This window comes from Hippocampus bargibanti, linkage group LG05 (genome assembly GCF_051943395.1).
Source record: "Hippocampus bargibanti isolate YZ-2025 linkage group LG05, ASM5194339v1, whole genome shotgun sequence".
Taxonomy (NCBI): Eukaryota; Metazoa; Chordata; class Actinopteri; order Syngnathiformes; family Syngnathidae; genus Hippocampus; species Hippocampus bargibanti.
In genome coordinates this window covers 13,335,061-13,354,723 of record NC_142738.1, presented here as the reverse complement: position 1 = coordinate 13,354,723, position 19,663 = coordinate 13,335,061, and the positions used below count along the sequence as shown (strand labels likewise).

At 44.0% G+C, this 19,663-nt stretch overlaps 1 protein-coding gene across 2 annotated transcripts in view; it reads left to right on the top strand.

Moving 5' to 3' along the window:
- The first annotated feature begins 9,812 nt into the window (after positions 1-9,812).
- The window catches only part of mafb (MAF bZIP transcription factor b), a 61,872-nt gene continuing 52,021 nt past the window's right edge, over positions 9,813-19,663 (top strand). Inside the window, exon 1 of one of the 2 annotated variants that reach the window (XM_088996897.1) lies at positions 9,813-11,233. In XM_088996897.1, coding sequence (XP_088853023.1) covers positions 10,211-11,233 — 1,023 coding nt within the window. In that variant the 5' untranslated portion in view covers positions 9,813-10,210. Of the gene's footprint in view, positions 11,234-19,663 lie in introns of those variants that run through there. The other variant, XM_088996896.1, reaches the window with a different exon arrangement.

Here is a 19,663-nt window from a genome sequence, read left to right as displayed (position 1 = left end):
AATGGCTTTAACAGTGTATCTGCAACCAAATCCATATCTTCTCCTCCTTCAGCCATTGTGGGTTGACAGAACCGCTATTAAATCAACACAACAATATACAGTATTTGCTTATGCAGCTCATAATAATAATAATAATAATAATAATAATAATAATAATAATAATAATAATAATAATAATAATAATAATAATAATAATAATAATAATAATAATACATTTAATTTCAAGCGCCTTTCAAAACACCTAAGGACACTTTACAATAAAAACAAAGGACACAACAATAAAACTATAAGTAAAATGATGAATAATAAAATAGCAGATTGAACTAGACATTGAAAGCAATTTTAAACAGATGGGTTTTGAGGTGGGACTTGAAAATAGGCAGGGAGTCAATATTACGGATGTTGGGTGGAAGTGAATTCCAGAGTTTGGGAGCAGAGCGGCTGAAAGCTCTGCATCCCATCGTGGTCAGACGGGCAGGGGGCACATAGAGGTGAAGGGAGAATGAGGATCTGAAGGACCGAGAGGGAACGGATGTTTGAAGCAGGTCAGACAGATATGAATCTGCCCTAATTAAGAATTAAGAAAGAAGTAAAGAAGTAAAGAAGAAAAGAAAGAAGGAAAGAAGAAAAGAAATAAAGAAAGGAAGAAAAGAAAGAAAGAAAGAAAGAAAGAAAGAAAGAAAGAAAGAAAGAAAGAAAGAAAGAAAGAAAGAAAGAAAGAAAGAAAGAAAGAAAGAAAGAAAGAAAGAAAGAGGGTGGGGAGGGTATAAAAACAAAGTATTGCATGCACAAAAATGATTCAGAAGCCTTAACTGCAAAACTGCACAAAAATGTTGCACAAAAAAATCTACAAGTATTGCAGGTACAACAATGTATCAGAAGGTTGAAGTGTACAATTGGAAAAAAATGTTTCAGAAAAAAATGAACTGCTCTTGGTTCAAAAGTATAAAATATACACTCTGTATAGAAGCATTCATGCAACTGTATTTATCTTACATAAGTTGGGTGTGCGATTTACAATTTATGAGCCCAGGTTTTCACATGTGTAAGCATGTAAACTAAACAGATGGCTCATTTGCAAAGCCAGGGTCACTAAAAATGGTATACACGGGCACCAGGTAATCTCGAAGGACCACACAAATGACCTAACTGTTCTAAAAATACTCAGCAATGACATTATGACTTCATGGGAGTGTTGGAGGACACACATAGAAGAAAAACCATTCAGGCCCACAATCATACCAAGGGACAATTTAGAGTGTTCCATTAACCTGCGATGAATGTTTTTGGAATGTGGGATGAAAGTATAGTACCCGGAGAAAACCCATGCGCCTGTGCCTGGCGGACATGCAAAACAGACTGCTATCGTTCCACCTATTTCACATATGATTAAAGATCATTTTGTCATTATTTGAGATGTGTGTATGAAACTATTAGCACTGCATCAATTAGTACAATCCCGGAGAAGTTCTCAGTTACGGAAAGGTTGAAAACTATTGTGCCATGTCATCGGATCAAATTTTGACAATTGCTGCTGCACGCATCAGACCAAAGCTGTCAAGTGAGGAAGTGAAGTCTTTGGTGAGGGGAAGAGTGCAATTGTCCATGTGAATGTTGAAGTCTCCGAGAATAATTACATTTGGTGACAGAGCGGAGAGGTGTGTGGGGACATCAGAGAATTCTTTTAGAAAGTCACAAAGTGGTTTCGGTGCACGGTATACAGTGGCTATGATTGTGGGAGAGGGTCCGGAAATTTTACATGCAAGGCATGCAAATGATAGGGTTTCCAGGAGTGAACCTTGGAGAACTTTTCAGTTCTCACGCTAAAATATCGCGAGACAACCCCCGCGACCTGAGAGGCGGGGCTTAGAAATGTAAAGAAAGCCTGGCAGAGTCGCGTCGTTTGAGTTGGGAGAAGTCTCCTGCCGTTTGCCAGGTCTCATCAATACAAAAAAAAAAAAAAAAATCAAGCTTACGGTCACTTAGGATGTCCTGGATAAGACACCCTTTCCCATAAGCGAGCGGACGTTGAGGAGCCCGAAGTTGACGCTGGTGGCGTCCCCACGTGATCCAAGGAGCGGCTGCTCCTTCTGTGCGGCTGGCAGACGGACGACCACAGGGAGGTGATATCCTTGGAGCCATCGAGGTGAAAGTCGACGTGATCTGCGGTGGATATACCTCCGGCAAGGGCAACGAGCGATTTCCGGGAAGTGGAGAATCGCCGGTGGCAGGCTCGTCCACTGGGATCGGAACTTGAGCAGCTCTGCCGCCGAATACTGCAGCCATCCAACAGGTCGATGGAGAAGCGACATGATATCCACCAGCAACGTCCAGAAAGAGGCTGCAATCAGGTTAACCCTCAACAGCGGGAACAGGTGGGTGGAGACGATATCGCGGCTTTGTCTGTAATCCGGATAAGCGACCGGAATCATGAGATGAATCGATAGCCAACGTTCGTCTGGTGACTGTCTGGTATTTCCAGTGGTTCGGGAACGTAAAAAGGTAAAATGAGGTGAAAAGGAGGCTAAAAACATTCGCGGGCAGGCAGCGGCAGCCAAAGCGCGCCAGCGTACTCTCGACCCGGAAGTAATTCTTCATGACAGATACAGTGTGTAAACTCTGGCCAGTATGCTATTATAACTAGCGGCTAGTGATACTATGATTGGCTAGTGACTTGCCAATCATGTGACTGGCCAATCATAGTTTTCAAAAACGCTGACGTTTCCAGCGCCTTCCAACAGGCCTTGAGTTGCCAACTCAAACTCTGATTGGTTAAAGCAACAGTTGCATCGACATTGATTTTTATGCTCCAGAGCCTGCAGTATTGGTTGTGAAGGCATCCAGGTAGATTTCTGACCCTGGTAACAAATGATGACTGAAATGTGATTGGTTAAATGCTTAAATGTGAAAACACACATCTGGAAGCAGCACAACAGAAGGAATAGCAATCAAAGAAAGCTGAAAGGTAATTAGGAATAAGAATTCATGGACAAAATATAATTCACATTAGTCCATTATTAAGATATGTTTAGGCCAGCAGAGAAGGCCTTGCAGGCTCTGACAGCCTACCACTGTTAAATTGTCACACCAAATATTGTAATACCATACATAAAATGCAGACCACATTGGTCACATGTGGTAATCGGAAATCACACATATTTAATCCAAAACCCTGGATAGTTGTTTGGCTTTCTGTCCTGCTGACCTTTGTGTTTCATATTGGCTGCATTGCTGGTCTTGGCGTGCTGCATGATGCATGTTGGAGGTTGTTAATGAGGCCGATAATGTAGCCAGACAAAGCCAGCTCAGCTCAGCTCCCTCACTCTTAGTTGATTGTCATTTGCTTGTGTTTGTTTTCATGCACTTCGTCTGCGTAATCTCTCAGTCGTACAGGAGTGGTCCATTAATGAAAAGGTTTCTTCAGTTCTTCAGTTCGCTGAAGAAGCATCTTGGATAAGAAGCGAAACGTCCCACACCTTCAAAGAAGTACAGATGACGGCTGAAGAAACCTTTTCATCGATTTTCATGCACTCGTAGTTTCCCACTGACCAAAAAAAAAAGAAAATACATTACATTACATTTTCAAACATTGTTATATCAAATTTATTTTCAACTATTATATTGGCAACTATTATCTGGCATTTACTAAATTTAATTGTGTGTGCATTTTGTTTTAAAATATAGGCCTAGTGTGCCATGACTCATTTGAGATGCTGCAACTGATCGCCTGATATCAGAGACAATAAGCAGATGTGATGACGAGAGTTTGACACATGCAAGTCGGCTCATTGTGCCAATTATCGGGTTGAAACCTCCTTTGTGGCAGGCACACTGCCAGATTGTGTGTGCGTGCGTGTGCGCTTGTGCGTGTGTGTGTGTGTTTGTGTGTGTCACAGCTTAAGTCGCAAGGCAGTTGCATTCAAGGTACCGTCCTATAATACACCTTATCATAACCTATATTTATTAGCATTTGACTGAAGAAATGATGTAAATCAGTGGTGTCAAAGTCATTTTTTGCCGCGGGCCACATTGTAGGTATGGTTTCCTCCCGAGGGCCGTTATGAATTTGGGGAAGCCATTAGAATGTTTAATCCGATCCACATATTACATATAGAGCACGCAAAAAATTAATAAATAACTAGTTGTCAAATCTGAAGTCAAGAATAATGACTGTTATTGTGGTTTATATCCAAAAATATGAAATTTTGGTGAAGAATTTAGCAAGCATCATGGAATTTCATACGTTTGATTTGCTTTCGCGGGCCGAAAAAATGGATGTGGCGGGCCGGATTTGGCCCGCGGGCCTTGACTTTGACACCTGTGATGTAAATCTTCTACATAGAGAATGATGTAAAGTGAATTTAGTCATTCCGGAATCTAACTGTTACTATGTTTTGACAAAATTTTTTAACCCACCGATCATGATAACCTAAGTGTCATGTCATTTTTATTTATGATGATACTATAACAGCGTGTTCTACCAGACACAAATTACTTGTCTGTTCTACACACTTGGCCAATAAACATGATTCTGATCCTGATTCAGATTCTGAAGTGTAACAAACCATAAACTATCATCTCTGTAAAGTTAATTTGACACTCCACAGAATTTTTTTGTTAAAAGCCCTCCCAAATGTGAATGAAAAAGACAGAGTATACCAATTGAAACTTAAAATTGGGAAAAAACATCTCGCATTTATCTCTGGTCTCAAATGCGATAGGCGTGCCCTCTGAATGCAATGAAATTACACCGCATTTAAATGTCAACTCTCTCAAATACCACTGTATAAGTATAAGTGTATAAGTATAATACATATTTACATATAGACACATATTTCTAATGCTTGTTTTATAACTAGATGTTCAAGAAGCACAAATAAATTCCCTTAAAACCTCCTGCATGGTTGGAATAACAGGGCACGGAAAATCAGCCACACCATTCCAAGTCTGAAAAAAAAAACGAAAAAAGGACTCAGATCCAACCACGAGACACTCAAAAATCAAAACATGCCATATTTGATAACAAGCTGTATCTTTTTTAAATACACACATAGCTGCTTGACTAACGGCACATTACAATTGCGGAGGATAATTACTAATGTGAACGAAGACACACAAGTTTGTTGCTTTGTGTCGCTATTTTAGCCCTCCCCAGAAATTGGGAACACCGAAATTGTGAAAAATATTACATCTCCATAATTGAATAACGTTCTACGTTTTCAGCAAGTATCTTGAAACATTTATTGACGCACACTATTTGGACAATAAAACCTCTGACTTCACTTTACACATCTGTAATAAACTATTTGAACAGTATTTGGACAATATTGGACAGTATTTGGACCATAGGATCTCTGACTTCACTTTACATGTCTGTAAATAAATCCTATAAGCTGGCACGGTGAAGTGTTGTCTGCTTTAGTCACTTGTATTATTGAAATGGATGAGTTTGAATCCTTGTTTGGAAACTTCAGTGTTCCCCACTTCCTCATTGGAACGGTCTTATTTGCCGGTGTCTTTTTCTTAAATTTCCCTGTGAAAATAACGTCAACGTTTGTCATAGACTTGGAATTCCAACAGCCGTCTGCGTCTGCGTTTCTCATTCTATTACCAAAGAAACAGATAGTTAAGACCCTCACTCATTCTAGTCGTTGCTAATGAAATGTGTCTCAGATGAGCCCGCTGAGCCCACTTGTCTGCATGTCCCCACCAACCACCCGCGCTACCCTAACCCTCATTTGGAGTGCCACCAGAGTTTAATATACGGCATTAAGCGGGGGATTGAGGATTAATATGGAGCACACCTCCCAGTCGGAGCGCATTGAATGATGAGTAGACATAATCTAAGTCGTGCAGAATTTTTTTAGTTTAGTTTGTGTCATATTAAAAGTCTGTTTTTTGACTGGTGTGAGCGAGGGTCGCCAAAAATGCACATTGTGCAGAAAAAGTCAGTCCCCAGAATCACCACTTTTTTTTTGCAGTCACAAAATGATTAACACACACACACACACACACACACACACACACACACACACACACACACACACACACACACACACACACACACTGTGCTTGTAGGGAAAAACATTGCCAGAGGTCTGACCAGCGCTTTATCGGTACCTACCCCCTTGCACATTTGGGAATGGCGCTCCACGTCATATTCTTAATTTACGAACTAATTCGTGCATGGCGGTAAATTAGTTGATAAATGCTATTTGTCCCTCCTTTTCACAGAGCTGCTGTGGCTCCAACGGATGAGAAAGGAACTGGTTGGTAAATTCTTGCAAACAAGCGATGCAGGTCCGAGGTAAGTGTGCACCTTGCGGCGGTGCCTCCAGGCAAACAGAATGCAATAAAAGTAAGGGGTCCAGCAAATGTGGCACTTATGAGAAAGCTTTTAAATGGATGTAACAATTAGGAATGTCACTGCACCACTAAATCACAGTGAGGTCCGGGACCCGGGGTCATCATTATCAGTGTTCTACTGGCAGGTTACACGTTTCATTAAGACACACACACACACACACACACACACACACACACACACACACACACACACACACACACACACACACACACACACACACACACACACACACACACACGCACACATACACAAAGTTGTTCACCAAAATAGTGGTGTAACTCATCAATGTCAGGACCACGTCATTCCAGTTCTTATCCTCTGCTTACTCTTCTATCTTGTAGCATCAAAAACTCAAGACTTATATTCTGATTTGTATGTAGGAATAATTAACCCGAGAGAGAGAGAGACAGAGAGAGAGAGAGAGAGAGAGAGAGAGAGAGAGAGAGAGAGAGAGAGAGAGAGAGAGAGAGAGAGAGAGAGAGAGAGAGAGAGAGAGAGAGAGAGAGAGACTCCATGTTTCCCTTTTTCATCCATGGCTACAAATGAAATTACAGATATAGTAAAGTAAAATGATATAGCTACTGGATATACGTTATCAGTACAGTCTGACATTGGTTTAATGCGGCTGATAGACGGATTCCAATTGGTGGCAACCAGATCACACGCAAGTTTCTGAATCAGAACTGGATCAAATCTAGAATGGAAATCAGTCCTTATGATATAATCAGTTGAACGGTGATTTCGAGTAATCGGCAAAAATACTACGAGTTTAGAAAAATTGTTTGTACTGTATGTATCGCTTACAAGGATAGACTGTGTTTTGCATATTCGTACAAGGTTGTTAATAAACACAAGAGCAGGACACTACATCGTGTCATTAGGTTATAATATAAACACATAAAATTCAGTATGTCCTCCCTTGTTTCTATTACCAGTCTGCATTGATACCGCAACATCAGAAGGGACACCTTTTCTGTTTAATATTTATTCCGAGGCGACCAAAGGCCCTCTGTTGTACGCCATAATGAATAAAACACAATGTTTATCCTCCCATGTTTAACGTTAAATCCTCATGAACAGTCACAGGGACCAAGAGAATATTTACTTGTGTTGAGACATCGGGGAGTTGGATTATCTGCAGGCGGCTTTGTAGTTTTCTGAAGCATCCTCTCCCTCACCGACCCCCATGTGACATGTTCCACAGAGAGTGCTCTTATTTGCACTCTGGCCCTCTGTGTATAGGCTTTCTTATTGTTTGCTTTCGTGTGCCTTCACTCGCTAGCGATGGGCCACGGAGACGACATGAGATGATCACTGTGTTCATTGGATTTCAAAGCATGCGTGCTGCCATTCAGTCATTTTTTTGAATCTCTTTTTGAATCACACCAAGAGACAATTTAGAGTATTCCATTACCTTGTCTTGCATGTTTTGTAAAGTAGGAAGAGAATGAAGTACCTTGAGAAAATCCATCTAGGCCCGAGGAGAAGATGCAAACTCCACACAGGGATGCCGGAGTGGGATTTGAACTAACAACCTTTGCATTGTGAACTCAGCATGCTAAGCAGGCCCACTTCCCTGTGAGTTGTCATAACATGCTCCAACAAAAGAAGGTATTTTTGTCAGGACAAAAGTGAAGAGTTTGCATCTTACTGCCATTCCCGAATTTGTTTTTTTCATGCTCGGGGGCCAGTAAAGAGCTGGCCATAGCCTCCGGCAATGTTCCCCCCCCCCCCACAATGGGGCAGCATTTCCTTTTTTTTCCATGTTAGCGCTTTGTTCCAGAATCAGCTGTTGTTAAAGCGTTTTATAAACCAATATCTATTGAATTGCATTTTGGACAGCCACCGTTTCAAGCTCATATAACTCCAGACGAATATAATTTAGGAATGAACTCTTTTCATCTGAGGAAAGAAGAAAGTCAAAGGTTTCTCACGCTGTATTGAGTGTTTATGTAGTCCTAAAACTCAATATTCTGTGGGTCCTGGAATTCAAGTGACAACAACAGGCGCTTATTTAGTTGAAAAGTATATTTTATGGAAACCCGGGAACGGAATATTCCCATTTTAATGGTTTCCCATGGGGAAAAAAATTGAGATACACACTTGTCGCCTTACACACTCTGTCTGGGAACCAATTAAGCTCGTGAGTTGAGGTCTCACCGTATTTTGTTTTTCTACTTCTTCATTCCTTTCATCTTCCTTTCATCTTCCTTTCATAACTTTGCTGCTGTGAAATCGAAATGTCTCCACTGCGAGACTATAATAAAGGTCAATCCAATCCAATCCAATCCAATCCAATCAGGCTTTTTTCTGTAAGGAAGCCTGATATTGTTTAAATATTTCATATAGGAGTTAACTTAAAATTCACTTTACAATGTCAAAAACTGATGAATGACAACATTGTGTTCATAAACCTTGTGATGTGGATTTGATCAAGTACACAGTTGTGTAGTGAGCTCAGGGTGTGCAAACACTTTTGGTACGGCGATATTTTATGTGTAGAGAACATTCTCTTTATATTATATAGCTGCTTTCCAGCTGCTCATGTATTTTGTTTTTCTACTTTCATGCCTTTCATCACTTTGCTGCTGTGAAATGTAAATTTCTCCACTGTGAGACTAATAAAGGCAAATCCAATCTAATCCAATATAGAGAACATTCTAACTTCCCACAACTGGCTGCAGCAAAGTTTTGATTCTCTTCACTTCAGACGTGCATATCGGTTTACTTTTGGGTGACACTGCAACATTTTGCTTTTATTGTGGTGGTGTAAATCCAACATAATAGCTTCATTATATTCTTCATTATATCCTGGACAAATCTGACACATTGCAAAAGTCATTGAACTCTTCATGTGCCTTCATGAATTACTTATTTATGTCAAGAGGGGGCGACATTGGGTTTCTTAAAGCTGTCACGCACTTCGACCAAGGCGCACGTGTTCATCTCTGCATGGCTCTTTTGTGTTTGTTTGCCAATCTGTCTTTTTATTCATGTTATTATTTTTAGTCACTTACATGCATTTTCAGATATTTTACAGAGCTGCACTGCACTGATTTATTCATTTGATATTAACACTTTAAGTTGAATATTTAAGTTATTAAATGTTGGCATGAGAGTAAGAAAAAAAATGCAAATTGCGCAAATTTTAGCATTTAACTCCGACCACGTCATAACATAGAATTACTTTTTCTGCATTTGACCAACCTTTAGCTTTTATTGTGCTAATAAGCTCATTGGCAGTCAATTTAGGTTTTTGACGTCACATTTATTCTAAATGATTTTTAAAAAATGTAGGTAAAGATTAAAAAAAATAAAATAACTCTATCAACCCCTGATTGGGGTTTTCTCATTTTTCTTCTCCACCCTTTCACCCCATTTCTGCGTTTCCCCTCCTGCTCCTGTTTCTGCTCCTGCTCCTCCCCCCTCCTCCAGCAGCAGCAACAGCGGCAGCGAAAGCAACTGTTTGCCCGGGACACATACGTGAGCTTCCTCAAATTGGCGCGCTAATCCTAAAAGGAGACATGAAGTGTTAAATGGCAGAAAGAGGCACAGCGGCGCTCAGACTCACGCACGCCGGGAGAGAGGCTGGGAACACCGCTGCTGCTCAATTGCGTCACATCCAAGGGGAACACATTAAAAAAAACACTCAAACTTCTCTTCTGAAGCAACTCGGTGCTGCGCAAGTAGTGCGGCGCCCCGCCGTACTTTTCTTGCTCTTCCTTTTTTCAATTTGCTCACATCGAAATCAATAAAGAAATCAAGCTGGCTCAGTGCGCGTCTCAACAGCCCACTTTGACAGGTGCTCCTCACCCCCTTTGGAGGACTGTCAACAGCAAGAGGATGGCATCAGAGCTGGCAATGAGCAACTCCGACCTGCCCACCAGTCCCCTGGCCATGGAATATGTTAATGACTTCGATCTGATGAAGTTTGAAGTGAAAAAGGAGCCGCTGGAGCCCGATCGCAGCATCAGCCAGTGCAGCCGCCTGGTCGCCGGGGGATCCCTGTCTTCCACCCCGATGAGCACGCCCTGCAGCTCCGTTCCCCCATCTCCAAGCTTCTCGGCGCCCAGTCCGGGATCGGGGAGCGAGCAGAAGGCGCACTTGGAGGATTTCTACTGGATGACCGGCTACCAACAGCAGCTGAACCCCGAGGCTCTGGGCTTTAGCCCGGAGGACGCCGTAGAGGCGCTGATCAGCAGCAGCCACCCGCTCCAGAGCTTCGACGGCTATGCTAGGGGGCAGCAGTTCGCCGGGGGGGCGGCACCGGCGGCCGCCATGGCCGGGGAGGAGATGGGCTCGGCGGCCGCCGTGGTCTCGGCAGTCATCGCTGCGGCCGCGGCGCAGACCGGCGCGCCCCATCACCATCACCACCACCACCACCACGCGGGGGCACACCACCCGTCCTCCGGGTCCCAGTCGGGCGGCGGCGGCGGCGGAGGCAGCGGCGGCGGTGGAGGCGCAGGGGGCAACCATCATCACCATCACCACCATCCGCACCTGCGCCTGGACGATCGCTTCTCAGACGAGCAGCTGGTGACCATGTCGGTGCGGGAGCTTAACCGGCAGCTCCGCGGGGTTAGCAAGGAGGAGGTGATCCGCCTCAAGCAGAAGCGGAGGACGCTTAAGAACCGCGGCTATGCCCAGTCGTGCCGATACAAGCGGGTGCAGCAGCGGCACGTCCTGGAGGGCGAGAAGACGCAGCTCATCCAGCAGGTGGACCACCTCAAGCAGGAAATCTCCCGGCTGGCCAGGGAGAGGGACGCCTACAAAGAGAAGTACGAGAAGCTCATCACCACCGGCTTCCGAGAAAACGGGGGCTCCGGCAGCGACCCCAACCCCTCGTCCCCTGAGTTTTTCATGTGAGTCTTGCCGTAAAGCAAACCAAAAAGTTTTCTCCTTTCTTTTAACCAACTCTTCATTTGTCGCGCTTTACTAAAAATACGCACGTAAATGTCTTTTGAGGACAAACGCGTTGACATTTCTGAGTAAAAATGAGGAACTGATTTGATTGACTCCAAGGAAGAGTTAGTGGAGTTTGGAGTTTTTAGCTTTGCATCGATTCAGCTTGCCATTTTATTTATTTATTTATTTATTTATTTATTTATTTATTTATTTATTTATTTATTTATTTTTTAACGATTCATCATTGCTTATCATTTAGTCACCTTTTTCACCTCATGACAGCAAACGGACATTGAGTTTTGAGTTGTATGTGTGTGTTTAGAGGACTTTAGTTTCTCATTTTCTGAGCCACCCTTACCCAACTTTTCCCGGTGAAAACACCCAAACTAAACCAACGTTAGTTTTAATCATTTTTATTAAAAAAATACAATGAAGCCATGCATGCTGCTCATTTTTCATTTCTTTCCTTTTTTTAATTTGCATTTTTACTGCATCACTCAGCCTCGTTTGTGGAATCCTGACAACATTCAGGCGTCATCTGGACTCTCACACACTTTTTTCGCGTCCTATTTGGAGCCAACTCGAGTCGGGATGACTGAAATAAATCAACTGTTACCTATATTCAGCATTCACCGACAAATCACTGTTTTAATTTATTGTGACTACACACAAAATAGTAAAGTCGATGAAGGCATCAACAAGTGGGCTAAATTGTGGCTAAAAATAACTCTTATTCGTTAGTTTTTTGTACTTTTGAGGGCTTAACGCAAACCTTCGCGGGTCTTCTTCACGAAACAGACTTTAATATCAATTATGCTCAACAAGTTTTAAGTACCCACCTTTCATTATGATATCCTCTTTGTGGTCTCACTGAAGTAGCAACAACACACTTTTAAAAATCACTTGAATAAATACATCATTTATAAATTTGATGGGAAAAAAATCCTCCCGTCGATTTTTTTAAATTTATTTTCCTTCAATTGCGCGATTTGTTCGTCAGTTCTCCGTCTGTACTTTGGTACCACAATACTTGGTGTTGTTTTGCTTGCCTTTGATTTTGGGTCAAAATTAAAAAAAATTCGAAATTTCACTGATACGAATGAGGAGTGAAAGTTAATGCCTGCTCCAAGTGGAAGGACAATGCGCATTTTACGCACGGATTTAACACCACATATATGACGACAATGAAAGTGTATTTTTATTTTGTTATTTCCCATTCCGCGGTACTTTATTATTCATTTATCTTGATGATCGTGTTCGTATTATTTTTGGGATTATTTTTACATTCTGAAAGTCCTTCCGATGATTTTACACACACACACACACACACACACACACACACACACACACACACACACACACACACACACACACACACACACACACACACACACACACACACACACACACACACACACACACACACACACACACACACACACACAAACACTTTCTAGCTGTCCATCATAGGTGATGATGACGCTTGCTCCAAGGGAGGGGATGTTGGGGTTAGCGACGGTGTTGCTGGTGCCACTTCTCATGGGCATAGAGCCCAATCCTTGAGCCGCAGACACGTCCGCAGATGGAACATGTGAGGCCGGATGGCAGGGGGGTACCAGCAGCCCGCTGGTGCCGTTGAATGCGTCTCTCTAATTGTCTGTCTTGGTGGATTTGATGTATTTCAGAGACTATACACACACACACACACACACACACACACACACACACACACACACACACACACACACACACACACACACACACGCACGCACGCACGCACGCGCACGCACGCACGCACGCACGCGCACGCACACACATACACAAAAGACACACACACACACACACACACACAACCCCAAAATAACATGTTGATTATATTCCGTCTGAGCTAAGTCCACATGTGACCTTTGCTTGCAGGGGATCCAGTCAATGATTGATTTTTGAGTAAACTTGCACTTTTTAACTTGATAGATGTCCACTTGTTGAATTCGTAGTGTGCACAAAAAGGGAATAAATTGTCTCCAAGTATGTAACTTGATTATAAGACTGGTGATAATTGAAGCATAAATGCTGCTGAATGGATGAAAATGAATTATGTTCCTGCATATTTTTGTAACAATAACTTGCAGACGCGTAACTGAAACCAATAATTACTATTTTAACCCTCATATTATGTTGAAAAAAACATTGATTATATTGTGGGTCATTTTTACCTGTATGGAAAAAAGCCACAAAAAACAGTCAAATCATAGGTGGCATCAGCAACAACTGTTTCTGAGATGTTATTCACATACTTGAAAAGAGAGACAACATATTTTCTATCCCATTGGGATATTTTAGAACTGTTTTGAAGAAAGGAAAATGAATGGATATCCATTGTTTTAGTCAAAACAAAATGGAAACGGGTAAAATTGACCCCTAAACATAATATGAAGGTTAGTGCTTAATACAACAACATGGCTTGCCTTTTTTAAAGACAATTTAAAGTTTTGGAATGCAACAATTATCTCCATTTCATTTGACAGACGAATAAAAACATGAAAAAAGGCCATATGCGGAGAGAGGAGAAAATTCTGTTGTATCATTTCAGTATGCTTGCTGTGTTTAAGTGTGGCTAGCATAGTTATGTGTGAGAACAGAGGGGAGGGGTGGGGGGCTAACGAAGGGGTGAGGGGGGGTTGCAAGCAAAGTACCTTTATTGGTTTTCTCTGCAAATGTCTGTGATTCTTCTGGAAACTTCGCACTGTGGTGTAAATGGTTGAATTGGAAGGTGCGCGCACGCGCGCGCGCGCACGCGCGCGCGCACACACACACACACACACACACACACACACACACACACACGCACACACAGGTGATCAGCAGCCTCTTTGATCTGGAGTTAGTTTTTGTTTTGTACAACATCTATGATGATTTTTTTGTGGCGATTCGCTGGCCCCCTTCCTGCTCCTTCCTCATGATAAACAATTGGAGTAATGTCGAGAAAAGACTTTGACACGGTGTGTGTCCAGTAATTTATGGACTTCTCATCTGATTAGGTCAACAGTGTGTTCTACTTAATTATATTGATGTTCCGATTCTGGACATTTGGACAAGCCTTCTGCAATGCCGTTGTCCCCTAAAGTGTAAGTTTGTTAATCATGGTGTGATGGAAATGTTTGTGTATGGTATGTGTGTGTGTGTGTGTGTGTGTGTGTGTGCCCCCCGGTTGATATTTCACTTCCTATGTTAAAGAAGCAATAAGCGAACGCAGCAAATGAAACACGCCAAGACAGACACATTGCACATATAGCCATATTGTTATTCCCTTCAAAATGGTCCTCACCCCGTATTGACTCGTTGCTCACTTTGCAGTCCACCCTGTGATTAAGTTATTAAAGATAATGTTCTTCTCCCCTGTCACCATATTGAGCTGGCGCACTTTTCAGGTCAACTGTTGGAAATTGGTTTGAAATGTATCAGTATTGACATATGAATCACGGCGGCGTTAGCTCACTTTAATGCTTCCAAATTAAAAAAGGATGTAGCGCCATCCATTTGCCAGAGTGCTCACTGACATGTTCGTCCTTGTCTTTTATTTGACCTTGTACAGTGAAGGTCGAGTAGGTGATAAGTACATTCAGTCGATGGGAATATGTCATTTTATCTTGGCATTATATCGTTTGTTCTGTAATTTGGTTCTGTCCGCTCGAAAGGAGTTGCGTAGTAAATGTCACAGATGGAGAAAAGCCAGACTCTTGTTGTTATTGTCATGATCTGGTTGGCGACCAACGGGGGGCGCTGTCGGCCCCGCCTACACCTGCACAGGTGCTGGTCGTCCCGATCAGATTGGCGACCAGCGGGTAGCTACGTCAGCCCTGCCGGCAGCCTCGTAGGTGCTGGTCGTTATAATCAATAACACTTAAAAGGACACCTGGCACGATCATCCGGTGCCGATTCATTGTTTGTTTGCTGCTTGGTTGCAGCATGCATTGTGTACGTGTTTGTTTAACCTTGGCGGACTTTTACTTTTGGTCTTCTTTTGCTACTTTGTATTTTTTCCATTCAGATCATTTTGATGTTTTACATTTTGTTCCTGCTGACTTTATTTTAATACAATTTGTCAAACAACCTCCTGCTCCCTCCTGCCTGCTTTTTGGGATCCGAACCCGCCATCACCACCTCGCAAACCGTGACAGAATGAATCGGCCAACCATCGGATCCCGCAGGTACATCGGACCCGTCTCATTTCCACCCTGTGCCTGGCAATGCTACGTCCACGTTAGCGCAAGCCTCGTCGAGTTTGAATTGCGTCACTCGACGAGCCGCAACGTCCACGTAAACGTCCGGCCGAGACCTCCTTCCAGGTGGCCGTCCAGGGTGACCCTGGGTGACTGGCATTGCACGCCCACGTCCAGCCACGCTGTCGTCGTGCATGACGGATTGAGTCTCATCCACGACGAGCCGTGCAACGTCCGCGTCAATGTCAGTCCGAGACCCCACTCACCGCTGGATCCCGGAGCGGCTCTGGACCCGTCTCGTTCCCCCGGAGCCGGGCAGTTCACGCCCACGTCGGCGTCCGGCCGAGACCTGGTCCCATACGGCCGTACGGGGTGCCATTCTGCGCCTGGCAGTCGACGTCCACGCAGAGCCATGCGCCGTCGCGTGAACGTGCGAGAGGGATCGCACTCACGCCCACGACGATCCGTGCCGCGTCTTCGTCCACCCCAGGCCGAGTCCCGTTCCCATCAGGCCGCCGCCCGTCGTATGCTGGAGAGGCCGCGATTGCCCTCTCCACCGACCGTTCCCTGGCGAGTGGACCTTTTGGGAGACTGTTGGGACTTCTGGAAGCAGCCCCTTGAAGGGGGGGTACTGTCATGATCTGGTTGGCGACCAACGGGGGGCGCTGTCGGCCCCGCCTACACCTGCACAGGTGCTGGTCGTCCCGATCAGATTGGCGACCAGCGGGTAGCTACGTCAGCCCTGCCGGCAGCCTCGCAGGTGCTGGTCGTTATAATCAATAACACTTAAAAGGACACCTGGCACGATCATCCGGTGCCGATTCATTGTTTGTTTGCTGCTTGGTTGCAGCATGCATTGTGTACGTGTTTGTTTAACCTTGGCGGACTTTTACTTTTGGTCTTCTTTTGCTACTTTGTATTGTTTCCATTCAGATCATTTTGATGTTTTACATTTTGTTCCTGCTGACTTTATTTTAATACAATTTGTCAAACAACCTCCTGCTCCCTCCTGCCTGCTTTTTGGGATCCGAACCCGCCATCACCACCTCGCAAAACCGTGACAGAATGAATCGGCCAACCATCGGATCCCGCAGGTACATCGGACCCGTCTCATTTCCACCCTGTGCCTGGCAATGCTACGTCCACGTTAGCGCAAGCCTCGTCGCGTTTGAATCGCGTCACTCGACGAGCCGCAACGTCCACGTAAACGTCCGGCCGAGACCTCCTTCCAGGTGGCCGTCCAGGGTGACCCTGGGTGACTGGCATTGCACGCCCACGTCCAGCCACGCTGTCGTCGTGCATGACGAATTGAGTCTCATCCACGACGAGCCGTGCAACGTCCGCGTCAATGTCAGTCCGAGACCCCACTCACCGCTGGATCCCGGAGCGGCTCTGGACTGGTCTCGTTCCCCCGGAGCCGGGCAGTTCACGCCCACGTCGGCGTCCGGCCGAGACCTAGTCCCACACGGCCGTACGGGGTGCCATTCTGCGCCTGGCAGTTCGACGTCCACGCAGAGCCATGCGCCGTCGCGTGAACGTGCGAGAGGGATCGCACTCACGCCCACGACGATCCGTGCTGCGTCTTCGTCCACCCCAGGCCGAGTCCCGTTCCCATCGGGCCGCCGCCCGTCGTGTGCTGGAGAGGCAGCGGTTGCCCTCTCCACCGACCGTTCCCTGGCGAGTGGACCTTTTGGGAGACTGTTGGGACTTCTGGAAGCAGCCCCTTGAAGGGGGGGTACTGTCATGATCTGGTTGGCGACCAACGGGGGGCGCTGTCGGCCCCGCCTACACCTGCACAGGTGCTGGTCGTCCCGATCAGATTGGCGACCAGCGGGTAGCTACGTCAGCCCTGCCGGCAGCCTCGCAGGTGCTGGTCGTTATAATCAATAACACTTAAAAGGACACCTGTCACGATCATCCGGTGCCGATTCATTGTTTGTTTGCTGCTTGGTTGCAGCATGCATTGTGTACGTGTTTGTTTAACCTTGGCGGACTTTTACTTTTGGTCTTCTTTTGCTACTTTGTATTTTTTCCATTCAGATCATTTTGATGTTTTACATTTTGTTCCTGCTGACTTTATTTTAATACAATTTGTCAAACAACCTCCTGCTCCCTCCTGCCTGCTTTTTGGGATCCGAACCCGCCATCACCACCTTGCAAACCGTGACAGTTATCATCTATAGCGGAAAGAGTTTTACATTACCTCAGCAAATCAAACTGTCCTCCTCAAATTGCAACATTACATTTTCTACACATTCTTGGAAAGAATAGCAGACACCTCTGCAACTGATTTGCATCTGTGTCACTCGGCAGAGTAAGTATTTTCATTTAATTTGATTTAACCCTCATATTATGTTAAAGGGTCAATTTTACCAGTTTACATTTTGTTTTGACTAAAACACTGGATATCCTTTCCTTTTCTTTTCTTCAAAACAGTTCTAAAATACAGTAAAGTCTCGTTATATCGATATTCAAGGGAGTCCGAAAAAATATCGATATAACCGGGACTATCGATATATCCGATCCTGCGCCGAACTGCATTAAACAAAAGCCGCCAAAAGAGGGCAGCCAAGCGCCATATAAGAAACGGAGCTGGCCATTAGCTCCCTTTTTTTTGGGGTAAGAGATGTTCCCCCAATGTTGCCTCAAAATGGCACATATAATTCTTTAATGATTGTAAACATGTATGCTTTAATCTTCAGAACTACAGTGTATTTGAAACATATTCATAACTGGATGTGTAACAAGAAAGCATATTATCCGAATCTGAAGCCATTGTTTGGATTCACAAGCAATGTAAGACGTCTTGGCGTGAAGTCATTTTTATTTGCATTTGAATAAAAAGTGACATCGGCTGTCCTTTAATACACAGTATGGAATGTTAATAATTTTCAAAATCATCGCGCTTCAGCAGACAAAACAAGAAACATTGTTGCAAAAAACGATTGCATTCATATACAGTACAGTGGGCATGTACATAACACAACAGGGAAACTGCAACGCTTACATCTTACTGTATTATGTATACAATTTAAAAAAGTCATCAATCTTCTTCTGCTTCCCATTTTTACCTTTTAACACAAACACTTCAATCTCGTCTGCTACACACGAGCTAGCGTCTGAAAATGAAAATGGCTCTGCTACACGGGTGCTGGGCACGTAACCAAGTCACCTGACCAAGTCGACCAATGGCGCGACTGATGGCGTGACACGTAACCAAGACACGTGACCAAGTTGACCAATGGCACGACCGATGGCGTGTCACGTGACAAAGTCACACGGCCAAGTCGACCAATAGCGCGACCGATGGCGGCTCATGTGACCAAGTCGACCAATGGCGCGACCGATGGCGGCTCACGTAACAAGACATGTGACCAAGTTGACCAATGGCGCGACGGATATATCGATGTAAACAACAAAAATGGCCGGCGGGGGATGAAAAGGAGCACCGTAATAACCAGATTATCGTAATAAACGGTACTAATTATACATAAAAAGACTAGAAATGTGCAAGGGAAATGAAAATAGTATCGTAATAAGCGGTACTATCGATATAACCGATATCGATATAACGAGACTTTACTGTATCCCAATTGGATAAAAAAATGTGTCTCTCTTTTCAAGTATGTTTACAACATCTCCGAAACAGTTGTTGCTGATGTCATCCATGATTTGACTGTTTTCTGTGAATTTTTACATATGGGTAAAAATGACCCACAACATAATAACATGATTTTAAATAGTTTGCATTCATGTTATGCATGGTGTGGTGCGGCAAGTCGGGTGTTACATCCACCTGTAGCGGTCTTGCCCTGAGTAATGGGCCATTTATTTGAAACACGAATAATTTAACTGGTCTTGTTGTCTTCAGGAGACGCACACAGACGTGTCTGTGTGTGTTTGTGGCTCTTTCCGATTTCTGATATTCACTGCTGTTTTGACTCTTGGTTTGCCTGCTGAGACTGCCCTGAATATGGTTTAGTACTATTGTATCGTAGCCCCAACTATGACTGCAATCCCAGCTTCTTACAATGCACCTCACTTATTAGGTCTGTCAAGGCAGACTTTTTAGAAATTTTTCCTGTTTGGCCTCTCGGCAATGGAAATATCTTTGAGTGTGGCCTTTGAGTGTTTGGATGGTTGACATTTGAGTGTACTTGCAAACACAAAT